This window comes from Hippocampus zosterae, chromosome 6 (genome assembly GCF_025434085.1).
Source record: "Hippocampus zosterae strain Florida chromosome 6, ASM2543408v3, whole genome shotgun sequence".
Taxonomy (NCBI): domain Eukaryota; kingdom Metazoa; phylum Chordata; class Actinopteri; order Syngnathiformes; family Syngnathidae; genus Hippocampus; species Hippocampus zosterae.
The window spans coordinates 18,858,574-18,871,961 of NC_067456.1; the positions used below are offsets into that span (position 1 = coordinate 18,858,574).

At 42.0% G+C, this 13,388-nt stretch overlaps 1 protein-coding gene across 4 annotated transcripts; it reads left to right on the forward strand.

Moving 5' to 3' along the window:
- Positions 1-246: 246 nt before the first annotated feature.
- ankle2 (ankyrin repeat and LEM domain containing 2) lies at positions 247-13,276 on the forward strand. Of its 4 annotated transcripts, none has more exons than XM_052066969.1 (13): positions 247-395; positions 2,226-2,675; positions 3,202-3,396; positions 3,723-3,907; positions 4,470-4,658; positions 4,757-4,879; positions 6,451-6,514; positions 7,714-7,889; positions 8,014-8,120; positions 8,422-8,609; positions 9,198-10,026; positions 11,467-11,598; positions 11,877-13,276. In XM_052066969.1, the coding sequence occupies exons 2-13, from the start codon at positions 2,237-2,239 to the stop codon at positions 12,085-12,087; spliced, it is 2,838 nt and encodes a 945-aa protein (XP_051922929.1). In that variant the 5' UTR covers positions 247-395; positions 2,226-2,236; the 3' UTR covers positions 12,088-13,276. The 4 variants fall into 4 exon arrangements, with proteins under 4 accessions (XP_051922929.1, XP_051922930.1, XP_051922928.1 ...); XM_052066970.1 differs by having other exon boundaries at positions 339-437; positions 2,230-2,675; XM_052066968.1 differs by lacking the exon at positions 247-395 and adding an exon at positions 1,046-1,196.
- Positions 13,277-13,388: the final 112 nt, after the last annotated feature.

The following is a 13,388-nucleotide window of genomic DNA, read 5'->3' on the forward strand; positions in this document are numbered from 1 at the left end:
TATACTAACGCACTGTTAGAATTCTGCAGTCGGGTGGCGCTGTCAAACAATGTGGGAGGTTTTTATTCCTGTAACTGGGAGGTAATTTTAAATGTTCCTGCACTACTGTACACTTGGGTATTTAAAAGGGAATGGCTTAAAATACACAACAAAAATACTAATGCGTTGTGATTATTTTGAAGGTTTCCTTGTGTTTTTCTATGATTAAAACTGATGAATTATTTTTGTTTAACGTGTTATAAAATCACACACTTTCCCTTTGCCGTTACCCAAATTTGCTCTGCTTTCGCCGACGTGATTATTTTTGTTCAGGCACTATGTCGAGCGACACTGGGTCCTCGGTGGTTGTATTTTGAAACCATCTGGTAGCGCAGCAGTATCAGCAGGAGAAGGAGGTGGGCTTTTTTATGGCACTGTCACACAAACTTTCCATATACGTTTCTTTTTTGTAGAACTTAAGAGGCACTATAACATACGTTGATAGACGTGGACGATAAGAATGTTAGGTCGTACCGAGACTAACGTCAGCACAACTGCCTCACAGTACATTCAAAACTTAAACTTAGGGTTTAAGTCTTTTGTGGCTTTCAGTGTCAGGAGGCAGATGTTTACAATATGTTGGTATGTTTTGACAAATATCAGGACCATCCCTGTCTTGCTTTTCAACTTAGGAACGTTGACGTTAACTGCTTTTTAAATACTGTTGCTTGTAGCGGCTAACAGTTTTTTAAATCAAATTGCCTGTAGTACTAGTAAAATCTAGGAGAGGTGGGATAAACTTCCACGCTACGTACAAATCAAGTTCAGTGTATTCACCGTGTTGCAGAAATAAATCTAAAGATCACGAGGAAGAGAGTACTACCGAAATGAAAAATGGCATTTCAGTAAATGCAAAAAAATTGATCCGCCGTTATGACCGCCAAATACCACAGATGATTACAGTGGACAATGTGGGAATTTATCCTCATTGTCGTCTGAATGTACATGGCGTATTTTGTCCTCGTTGAAAACGGAAATATCCCACTGATGGTGAATGTAACATTCGCACCCTTGAAACTGAGCATGCGCACAAAACGTTGTAAACAATGAGACGAGACTATCAGTCGGTCCTGAGCTTTGTCTGTCCACCACTTTATCTATATAAAACTAACAAGGACCTCCCAAAGCTCACCGTAAAATACAAAACATGTTGCTCTGTGAGTATGAGCACTCATTTGTTACAAGATGTCATCAGATGCACTTTTGTTTATTTTATCGGCATCACGCCGAAGACGTATCGAATTTGTGCGTTGCAGCCTGAGAGCCCACCGATGACAGTTGGGTGTGACAGCATGCGATGAATAGACTATTCGATCCGTATGTTTAAACAAATGTATATTTATGTATAATATTGTTTGTTGCACGTCTTGATAGGCTTTGCCCAAATTGCATACGTTTCTCCTTTTTGGGCTTTCATCACAGCCCATTCTACCGTGCTAGCCATGCTCACTCCCCGGCTGTCCAGCATCATTGATATGATTGCAAATGTGCTAGTGCAGGATAGCTCCGACGTAGCCGTGGTTGTTTTTTTTGATTGGTGATCGATTGAATAAATCAACAGGGTTACAAGTGTCTTAACATCTCTCCCAATGAGTGATATAAATTAAGGAAAGAAAACAGATGTGTGACAAATTTGGCAGTGCACAGCTGAACTATTTGACTGTTGAAAAAAGAAAGGATTAAGATGTTTGCCCCTACAATAAAAAGATCAATATTCTCATGACATAAATTGAATTCGCCATTTGCTGGCAATTGCTGTGGTACTAACGCATATGTTTGGAGATTAAATGACACCAGCATTCTCAGACACTGTTGTCAAAGTTACCAAATGGCTTTCAAATATCTCTGATTATGCCTTCTGTGCAATTGATGACAGGATGCATTGCAAATCACAAGTATAAATTCCCTGATGTCCATGTAGCTAAATTGGATGGCAGGTGCATATTTGTTGCTTGCATGCTGCTGTAGACAGTTGTAATCCAATCATCAACCCTTTAGGAATCATTACTCATTTCAGAGCGATGCGTGTTTTTGCGAACTGGAGTTCCACCTCTCGTCTGATTTTTCTGGAATACTAGTGTGTGATCATTTTGTGGAAAGTACAAATTATCTGTGACAGTTTCAACTTAATAATTGCTTTTATGAATAGGTGCTGTCTTTAGTTTAGTCATTCTGGTGTTTTCCAGGGAGCTGAAGAATGGAGGCAGTTTTAACCAGGCTGAAAGGCCTAACTGCTGATGAACTGCGTGAAGAGTTTGCCCGGGCTGACCTGAAGTGTGTCGCTATCACGGCCTCTACCCGATCTATCTTTGAAAAGAAATTGGCGCGGATGCTTGTTGGATCAGAGGGTGATATCACTGAAAGGGACAGTGGTTCCCCTGCAAGGGATTCAGATGGCGTGGCCTCAACAGCTAATCATGACAAACCTTTACTGTGTGCCAAATCAACTGTTGCAACGAGCTGCAGCCCAAATGAGGAACTGGACTTTGGCTATGGTGTGGGGCTCAACCCGCCAGAGGAAGAGGAGATCTCTAACTCTCAAGCCAAAACGAAAACTCCTTCCAAAATAGCACAAGTGTCCCCAGCCTTTTACTATGGGGTTTGTCCGTCGTGGGAGGACATTTTGTCTCGAAATGGTAAGAAGCATTGATTTATTAGTTTTTTTTAGGAGACCATCCCAACGTGTGCCATATTAGTATCTAACTTTAACTATATTTTCTTTGCCATACATTTTTCATCTGCGTCGTCTGTATCTTCCCATCAGGACACTTCCTTGTTGCAGTACTAACACATGTATCTTTAATCTGTACTTCCAGTTCCATTTAGAGCTAGTCTCAATGCTTGTCTGGTTATTCATGTTTACCTACATTGTTGTCCTATCTCTGTGCAACGCAAACTTGGTTGTAAGTTACCGGCATGTGCTTCCAAGCATTGATGTGGTCTCACTTGAAACATTAGTATTAGTGCTGCTAAAGCTTTACCATAAAATGTCTGGGTCAATATTCGTCTTGTGCTAACATTACAAGGTTTTTTTGTTTATTTGTTTTCTCTCAGGGTAGGCAGTTTGAGTTTGAGGACGCTGCAAGTTATTGCAAGACAATAACTTCATATGTATTACATACGGCAACAAACAAATCCTTATGATGTTTGTTTTTTCCATAGAAAGAGCATATGTGTATACAGATAAGAAAGATGCCCTTCAAGCTGTAAAGGGCATGAAGGGAGCACGTTTTAAACCCTTTTCCAACCGTGAGGATGCCGAGAAGTTCGCCAAAGGGATGTGCGACTATTTCCCCTCTCCCAACAAATCGATGGCGTGCGTGTCTCCTGTTAAACCAGGCCAAATCGCCAGTAAAGGTACAGTATGCAAAATAGTCTTGAGCTGAATGCTTTGCAGTCAGTGCAAATCAAACCAAAGTGTATATCGGAAGTTTCCAAATACCATTATCATCGTCTTGTTTGCTGAACATATATGCTGCTGAGATTGGAAATCTGTTCATGTTAACAATAGAAATAGTTTTCCTAAAGGCAACTCATTAGTCTATATAATAATAATAATAATACATTTTATTTATAAGCGCCTTTCAAACCACTCAATATAAGCAGATTCATTTAGCAGCAAAATTGCTGTTTTTGAGAGGAGTGCTAACCCCTTTACTATGTTGTTTTCCTCAACACACTAGACATCATGGAGGTGGATACCACTAACAGGGAACGGGCCAACAGTTTTAAGAGCCCACGCACCCAGGATCTGACAGCCAAACTGAGAAAAGCTGTGGAAAAGGGAGATGAGGGGGCCTTCTTTGACATTGTCTGGAGCAACCCACGCTATCTCATTGGCTCCGGGGATAACCCCACTATTGTGCAGGTGAAGATAAAGTATCAAGTACAACTTTATTGTCAAATGTGCTGTATGTGCAGCAGAGACGAAATTTCTTCCCTCTCACAACACACAAGAGGAGCCGCTGCGGGTGCCCGCGCCGCCATCAAAAGAAAAGTTAACATAAAATGACAAAATAATACAAGACAACACATTAGACACAGACAATCGTGCAATCTTAACCACTTTCCTGCATACGCTTTGTTGTGTGGAGCAGTTACAGATGAAAGCGAATCAAAAGTGTCCATTTCACCAGTGGATCAAAGACGTCATGCTGCAATGTGCGCACGTCTGCTACAAGCTAAGCTTGAAAGCACAAGAAGCTGTAGCATCCATTAATGAAAAAGAGGTTGGCTCTCTTCTCCTGTCCCATGTAAATCTGCTACAATTCCAAGCGGCGACTCCCAGTTCCACAACCGCATCGGTGCTCCGCGCTGACGCACATATGAAACACTTCATTTTCTGTTCGCAACATTCCATGAATTTTGGGGTTTGCTACAAATCATGTAGCAGCGCATGTGCTTACTGTTCGATTCCATTGTGTGCTCAGGAGGGCTGCAGGTACAACGTCATGCACGTGGCGGCCAAGGAGAATCAAGCAGGCATCGCCCAACTTCTGCTGGATACTTTAGAGAACCCAGAGTTTATGCGCCTCATGTACCCAGATGACCAGGAAGACATGCTGCAGAAGCGCATCCGTTACATTGTCGATCTTTACCTCAACACTCCAGATAAGGCGGTAGGTTTTTTTTTCTTAGCAGACCCCCAGAAAAAAAAGTTAACTCAAAGCATTTTTCTATTCTGTGTTCACACTCTATTTTGCTGTTTATGTGTCAGGGTTTTGAAACACCACTCCACTTTGCCTGCAAGTTCGGATGTCCAGACGTGGTCAACGTGCTGTGCTCGCATCCTGACACAGACAAGAACTGCAAGAACAGTGACAACCACAAGCCTTGTGATGTATGGTTTGATTTAGGTCCCCTGCTTTTTTTTGTAAGAGGTCAACAGAATAGGTAGACAAACACAGGGCTTCTGCGGATCCTTAAAATGTCTTAAAAGGCGTTGAATTCATCCATTTTCAAATCTGCTTTATCCTCACGTGGGTTGCTGGAGCCCATCCCAACTGTCTTCAGGCAGTAGGCGAGGGACACCCTGAACTGGTTGCCAAGGTCATAATTGCCATTAAAATGTCTTAAATCAATCTTTCAAAAGGCTAGCAAAATATTAACATAATAAGATGGATTTTATAATTGAAAATCGTTAACAACCTCAAAAGCAGAGGTCCTCAGAGAAGATGGCATTGACCCTAAACACTCAATTATGATATCAAAGTTGTGGCTTTGGGAAAATGCTGTTAATGTGCTTGTGGCCCAGTCAGAGCCTAGCCCGGAATCTGAGGGAACACCTATGGCGAGGTGTGAAAATGGCTATGCACCGATGCTCAACTTCCAACCTGATAGAGCTTAAGAGCTGCTTAAAAGAGGAATGGGTGAAACTTGCTTAACCCTCGTAGTCCACCGCTTGCGATAAATGTAAAATGATGTCTTTGAATCAAAGGCAAAGGCATTCGGAAAAACACGAGAGAGCTGAAACGTATGGGGGGTTCTAAAATGGCCTAAATTTCATGACATCACCGGCTGATGATTCTCAGGCATTGCAGCAATAATAAAAAAGGTTTTGATTCCGTAATCTTCACAATCTACATATTTTGCACCGTAGAGACCCATTATAATTCATATTTTTGAATGCATCGGAAACCTAATGTGTAAACATGCATTTCACGCGATTTTTACGTCAATCGCTTTGTTTTCGCTTGGACAGACGTATGCATGCCATATTGTTGGGTTGAGGTCATTCCAATTGTGCAACTTTTAGGTGGCGCCAGTGGATCGCAAATGAGTTTGCCTTTTTGCAGGAGGCTTCAAACCAATGCATTTTACATGAACACGTCCGGTCGGGATTGTTAGTAGGGCTTGGTTGGGACCTCCAGACACAATTTTTTTTTCCTTTTGCAAAAAATAAAGAATAAAAAATCCCAAAGAATTAATAAAAACTATTTATGTATGGATAGCACAGATGCCTCTGAACATGTTGAGTGTTTGAAAAAAAAGAATGTTTGTATAACACAAAATACATCATTACAAAAATTGTAAAATGCGTAACTTAGGGTTTTTTTCATTTGAAGAACTCAAGGGTTAAGTGTACCCATCTAGTTGCATTCTAATCAAGTCAACTTTAGGCTGTAATTACTGTCACAGATGCATCAACAAAAATATTGTACCGCCATTAGAGCATGTTGCATGTATGATTTAAGGGCAGGGGGGGGGGGGCACTGAAGTTTATCAAGAATGCATATCCATGTACTAAACGGAAGCAAATGAGTTCCATCGTGGTGCACCCTCGGGTATCATTTGTGTGAGTTTGTGAAGTTCTGACCTGATGGCTAGCTCGCCATAATTTCTCCCTCCACATACAGATGTATTGTGACAGCTGTCTGTTTTATCAGTTGACTCTCTTCCCCCTTTTCTTAGATTATTTGTAGCAGAAAGAACACAACCCAAGAAGTGAGACAGAAAATAAGTGACTATTTGGAGGGTAAGAACCAACAGATTGCCACCAATTTATTTAACAATGAAATGCCCATGCCAACAACACCTTGTGTGTGTGTGTGTGTGTTTAGAAGCCTGGTTCAATAAGACCAATGTGTTTGCACATATTGAAGTAGAAATGGCAATTTCCAAAGACAAAAATTAATTTAAGACCGTAGCATGGTTTGTCAATACGCCACAGCCTGTATGTCTGCCATCATTGTGGATTTTTTTTTGAAAGAAAAATATGGAATGAGGAACCTTTTGTGGCTGTAACCCCCCCCCCCCCCCCCCAAAAAAAAAGTATAATTCAGGAAAATGAACTTGATTACTGAAGCATGCGACCGATTCTGCTGCCCACACTGGTCTTCTTGCGAATAGTACTCCATTTGCGTATTTTGGTGCATCCACTTAACCCTGGAGAACCCAAGAACCCTTATATCTTCTTTGGAAAATTGGAGGCTCTAAATTGTCCCTAGGTGTGAATGTGAGCGTGGATGGTTGTTCATCTCTGTGTGCCCTGCGATTGGCTGGCAACTGATCCAGGGTGTCCCCCGCCTACTGCCCGAAGACGGCTGGGATAGGCTCCAGCACCCCCCGCGACCCTGGTGAGGATTAAGCGGTTCAGAAAATGGATGGACATTAAATGACTGCTATACGTTTACCGAACACCAAAATGTTTTTTTTCTTCAAATATTTAATGCTTTAATCCTAATTTAGGATTAGGGCCAAATTTGACCCTTTGGGATTTAAGGGTAACATTTGAGTAGTAGAATTTATAGGGGCCAAATTTGACCCCGTGGGTTCTCCAGGGTTAAAGAACCACTCAAAATTTAAAAATAAATAAATAGGAGTTTACCTGTGGATTTTTTTTTTTAACTGAAACTTGTCGCCCAATCGTCAATGCGCTTCCTTGAGTAAAGGACGTCAACCAAAGGCTAGAGGAGATATAATTAAATTATGTATGACTCAATTTTTCTTTTTTTTTTAAATTACATTTTCTATAGGAAACACCGCACAAATTATTTTCCAGTCGAATACTTTTGCACAATACGGCATACAAAAATAACATCCTTTGTTCACACATTTATGTCGCGGCACATCTTTACGGATTTGTCTCTGTTCATGTCACTCCATAATCTGAATATTAACAAAGAAATCTTGGAGGATTCTTCTGTGCGACTCTATCTTTCTGCTTATTCACAGACCGCTGCTACATCCCCTTGCTCAGGGCAGCCGACAACACCTCTCAGCCCATCATTGGTGCTCCGTGGTCGCCTGAAGCCTCAGAAAGTCTCTCGCTGATCCAGCGACATGCAAAAAGCCCGCTGGACCCTCTGATGACTGTCACAGCCTTTGCTGGTCCACTGAGTCCCTCTAAAGTAAGCACTAAATTCACTTCTTATCTGCATCCACTTGCTTTATTTGGCCAAAATGATCAAATGGAGTATCATGTATAATATTTGGACCATTGGTATTTTAACAAACTATAATCGGCCACTTTAGGCGGGTGATTTTCGCCGTTCCTGGAAGACGCCGCCGAGGAATCGAGCAGAACATTTCCAGAACATTCTTAAGTCGGATCCTGACCGCGGTGCCGAGCGGGTTGGCAGGCAAGGCACCAGTATTTATAGAACTACACTGTGTGTAATAGGAGTTGTTTAGTTGTCGTTTATCAAAAAAAAAATGGTGTGGCTCAATATGATTTCATGCACCTTGTTACTTGAACTGTCGTAACCGCTGTCCCTGAAAGGGTTAATATCATTTGACTATTGTGATTGGCCTGCAATTTGAATATTTGCTCGAGTAGTTCTGGAATAGAATCAAAACAAATCTACCCTTGGTGCACGTGTGCACTTCGCCCCACTTTCACATATGTCTAATAACAATCTCTGATTTATATTCTCCCTACAGAGATTTGGCTCACGAGATGGGTCATCCCTGGGCGGAATATTGGGACTTTCTTGATAGTTTTGTAGATCTGTCATCAACCAAGGGACTTCACAAGTTGGAAGAGTATCTGAGTAAGAGGGATTTCTTTTCACGAACTTGTGAAGAGGGGGAGAATGAGACCAGCAACAGATTTAAAACTCCTTCCCCAGGTATAATTTACCTATTATCCATCCATCCGTTCTTACCCTCTCAAGGGTCGCGGGCATGCTGGAGCCTATTCCAACTGTTTTTGGGCAGGTCAAACCCTGAACTTGTTGCCAACTGGGCACACATAAACAAACCAGCTTTCACGCTCTCCATCACACTCAGGGACAATTTAGAGCATTCATTTAACCTAGCATGCATGTTAACCCTATTTATTTATTTACTTTTGACATAGACCAGTGTAATTTCTTTTAATAGAACTGAAAATATTGTGAATATTGTGGTATATCGTGATAAAAATGGTCTATATCGTGAATAGTTTTCCATCTCGCACAGCACTATTTTTCAGTACCAGTAGTTGTTACATATGCAGTTATTATACTGGACTAAATTGTCCAACCAATTGAAGAGAAATTTGAAGTTCTCTGTCTCCATGGAATAGAACCCAAATGTACTGTATGTCATTGCTAACACCTGGAACCGATCCTTCTGTTTACTTCTTCACCATGTTAAAATGAAGCTAATTAAAACGCTAGAGAACAAGCGCTGAACTTTGGCACATTCTGCCTTTAAACCAACATCACTGGTTGCAGGCAAGCCGAAGAAGTTCTGCAACTCCATTTCTGTCGGTGCCTTCTTGGATGAGGGCGAGGACATCAGCCTTGAGGAGATGAAGAATAGGCAGAATGCAGCACTGACCTGTATTTCCTCCTCCGCCGCATCCATTGACAACCTGAAGGGCGCAGTGGGAGGTCACGACTTCCACATCATGCCGATGGGATTAAAGTATCGGGGGGGCGACCTGATCGAGACCGCAGCCGAGCAGGACCTGCTGTCACCCGCCGGCGTCTGCAAAAATGGGGTGTGCTCCTCCTCAAGAGATGGCATTTCCAACGGAGATAACATTTCTCCTCGGAACTCCCCGTCCGCCTCAAGCTTGCTCTCACCCGTCTCCAACCTCTCAGTGGAGTTTGAGCGCATGTCGCTGCAAGAACCGCCGGAGAGTCCCGACAGATACAGGGAGAGAAGGAGCAGTAGCGGGCACCGACACAGAGAGACCTTCGACTCCTACGGCTCCTCAGTTAGCACAGACCTGAGTTGCGGGCTGAAGCGGCTGTCGATTGGCCCCGGCGCCCAGAACAACGAAGCCTTGAAGGGAGGGGACACGGAGGAACAGTGCGCCAGCGGCGTCTCTGAAGAGTTCTTCGAGGCAGAAGAGGACGCTTTGGAAATGATGAGCAGGACAAGGGGAGCGGCTTCGGTGGTGCGCAACTTGTGCGCTCGGTCCAAATCGTGGGATCATGGTGGTAGAGACCTGAGCAGCTCGGGCTCATCAGCATCCTCTTATAAGTCTTTGGATCATTCCCATGAGTTCCTCCCGAGGACCCCACCTCGCGGTCGAAGAGGACTCTTTATTGATGGGTGAGTAGCAGGGTTATGGTCATTTTGGATTTTTTATTATACAGTGAAACTCCTCTACAACGACACCTATATGGGCAAAAATTCCCCCTAATGTGAAAAAAAATCTTCATTCAGGAACATCATTCCGACTTTCCAGCCCCTATACGATGAAAAAACCCTGTTGCATGATACTAAATCTTTTTCTCTGCTCTTGCCTCGCGACGAGATTCACAACAACGAAGTCTAATCAAACGGCGACCTCTAGTGCTTTGTTCGGAAATGGCAACAGCAACCACAACATTGGTTTACACATGCAGTAGTCCAGGAAGTATTTGTTATTGTTAGTTTCAGACGCAGCAAGAACGTTGCATTTCTAAAATTGCTACAAAACGGACCTTTGGATGTCAAGCAGCTAAGACAAGAGCTCTGATGCTGAAAAAGAGGGTAAAAGTGATCAAAATGAAAGACGGAGGAAACAAAATAAGACATTATCCAAGAAATTGATGTAAGTGAAAGTGAATGCTGATCGTAAATTTAGCAATTTCTTTGCCTTTTTTACTTTCACACTGACTATGTGACGTGTCAATTAAGTGTATGCTCATACTTATGCACTATTGGAATAAAAAAGAGTACATTTACGTTTACGTGTGCGTGTACACAAACGTTTGTGTGTGTGTGTGTGCGTGCGTGAGTGTGTTTACATCTGAGATAAAATTTGCTACAGTGAAAAAAACCCTGTTGTGAAAAAATTCTTGCTGCAAACATGATTTTGTTGTAGAGGAATTTCACTGTAGTTTTATTTCTTTAGACTTTTTTTTAAATTCAGTTAGTTTTCAAAGGTTTCAGAGCCAGTTTCTTAGTTTTTAATAGTTTTTTTGTGAAGCAGCCTTGTTTTTAGATTATTTTTGATTAGTTTTTGTGGATGGATGGATAAGTATGAGTATTCGAGTGCTGGATTAAAAAAAAAAGAAAAAAGTCCTTTAAGGAACACTTCTCAAACGACTGTTTGACCTTGCCTTCTCTGAAGCTCATAGGTACAGCAATCCCGAAATGAACCCCGAAAGCTCATGTATGATATTGTATCACCGTTTTCTCTGCAAAGATCAAGTTTGACGTGATTACAAATCTTTTGTTTGTAAAAGGGACAATACAGTGGTGCCTTGACTTACAAGTTGAAATCATTCCGTAAACACTCTTATAACTCAAATCACTTGTATGACAAACCGACTTACCTCGATTCTTCTGGGATTTTTCACTGCCATCTTGATGATATCCACATTTTCAGAACGCGTATTCCTGATGTGATCCCCTTGAGCTTCTGAAAGCAGGGTGTAGTGGCGGGGGCATCCATAAGTCATGGTATCACTGTATTTCCCCCTTTCGTTTGGGTCTTGTTTACTGAAGATTGAGACGCCACAGGCACATATGTGAGGTCAGCCATATTGTTTGATGTTTTCACAGAGATTCACCTACCAAGTTGGACAGAGATGTGTTGTCAGCAATCGGGGGTGTTGAGGTGGATGTCCAAAAATATCCCAGCATTCACAAGTGGATGAGCACAATGAAGTCCTACTCTTCCTCAGAAATGAACAGGTTAGTGCGTGCTTTACTGAAGTAAGATGGGCTTTGCTAACTTTCAGGTTACAGTTCAACTATTTTTTCACAGTTGTTCACAAAGTCTTGGCTTGTAAGTGACTTTTCAGGGAAGCTACTTTTATATCCAATCATGGCACTCATGCGTTCTGTTAGCCTGTCCACATGTGGTGATGACTTTACCGGTATACTGGGTGGCACTTGCCTACACTATGCCTGAATACTAAAAAGAACAAATATATTGTACTCATATTTACTGTTGACTCCAATGTGTCCAGTTGGCCGAGCCCTGCAGTGGTGAAACCGCGACTCAGGATGCAGCATCAGACTCCCGGCTCTCCCTCCGGCGTCCTCATGTCTCCCTCCGGTCGCTTCAGTCCCGCTCGCCAGGTCGCCTCACCTGATTTCAGCCCCAGCCGCTACAGCCCCGCCAACGTGAGCTACATCCAACGCATTCGCCTCAAGCGCTTGAACGAAGCGTCGATTTGAAGGGTCTAACTCCCGCGCCACGTCATCCTCAGCCTCTCCTAACAACCATAAAGACTGGAATAGCGTGGAAGACTTACATCATTGAACTGCAGCCCACACGATATTTTTTAAAAAAGGATTTTAAAATTTTCAAAAAAGAAACCTCAGTGATGTTTGTACTTTATCGGTGCAGACCGTGTAGTTGGATGGTGATGTTATCTGTGACAAGTGTGCAGCACCTGTATCATAGCCCAGGTCAATGTTTTTGGATATTGTGAATACAAGCCACACTCCCCGAGGTCGTTCACAAAAAAAGCATTCTTAGTGTGGGGTTGTCAGCACTAAAGAAAAAAAAAGTATGTTGGTCAGTAGCACAAAAATGTTGTTTTTTATTATCAAAGATGTTAAACCAACTGCCATTTCCTGCATTTTCCTCAGTTCAGTACTTGCCTTAATTTTCTGAAGTGATAGATTTGTTCTGTCAGTTTGGGCACATTATCTAGCTCACATCTGGAAAACTTTACTGGCTGTAGCATTACAGCAAACCCAGGAAAACAGAATGAATCTTCCATGCTTTTATTTTGTTCAATAAATTGATTTGTTTTTATCTTTTCTCAGTGGATCCAGGACGTCTTGACTTTTCATTTTTGCAGCCTTTGTGGACTATTCTCATGATTAAGTCTCAAGCAGCTTCCATTCTGACAGACTTAACACGCACAGACAGAAGTCAGGTGTTATTGCAATTATAGAGCAGAAGAAAACTATTAAGGACAAGTTGAGATCTGGTAACTGTGACATTTTGTTTTTTAGATTTGAATAGGAATCGCTGGCTAATACGTAAACATTGCAGATATTTCCATCCAATATAAATGGAGGAAAGTGTAAAGATATTGAATGGTGGAAAAAAAGACCGTTTTGATATGAAAAAAAAAGAAAAATCCACTTACACTTGATTTGTTCTGAATGTAATTCTTGGTGAACTCAACCTTTCTCAGAGAGCACAAACAACTTTGCTGAGGAGATTGTCATCATGCTTGTGCTCTCAGGTCGGAAGAGGACATATTTTGCTCTTTGAATGTTTCTGACTGTGGAGCTTTGCAAAAGTGCCCCTCAACACTTAAAACTGCTTCTTGTGCTTTTTGAACTCTCTTCCTGTATGTCAAGGATGTGTTTGCTTTCAAGTAGACAATAAAACATCACTCCGACTTTACTTCAACGATCCTTTCAATATGTCACAAATTGGTCAGTGACAAACGTCTTCCATCATTGTCTTCATCATGCAGCACACAAACGCACTAATGATACGCATCAGTGGAGTGGTG

Coding starts and splice junctions, on each gene's coding strand:
- ankle2 (XM_052066969.1), top strand. CDS start 2,237: ATGGAGGCAGTTTTAACCAGGCTGAAAGGCCTAACTGCTGATGAACTG. Junction 4,659..4,756: donor TCAACACTCCAGATAAGGCG/GTAGGTTTTTTT, acceptor TTTATGTGTCAG/GGTTTTGAAACACCACTCCA. Junction 4,880..6,450: donor ACAACCACAAGCCTTGTGAT/GTATGGTTTGAT, acceptor CCCTTTTCTTAG/ATTATTTGTAGCAGAAAGAA.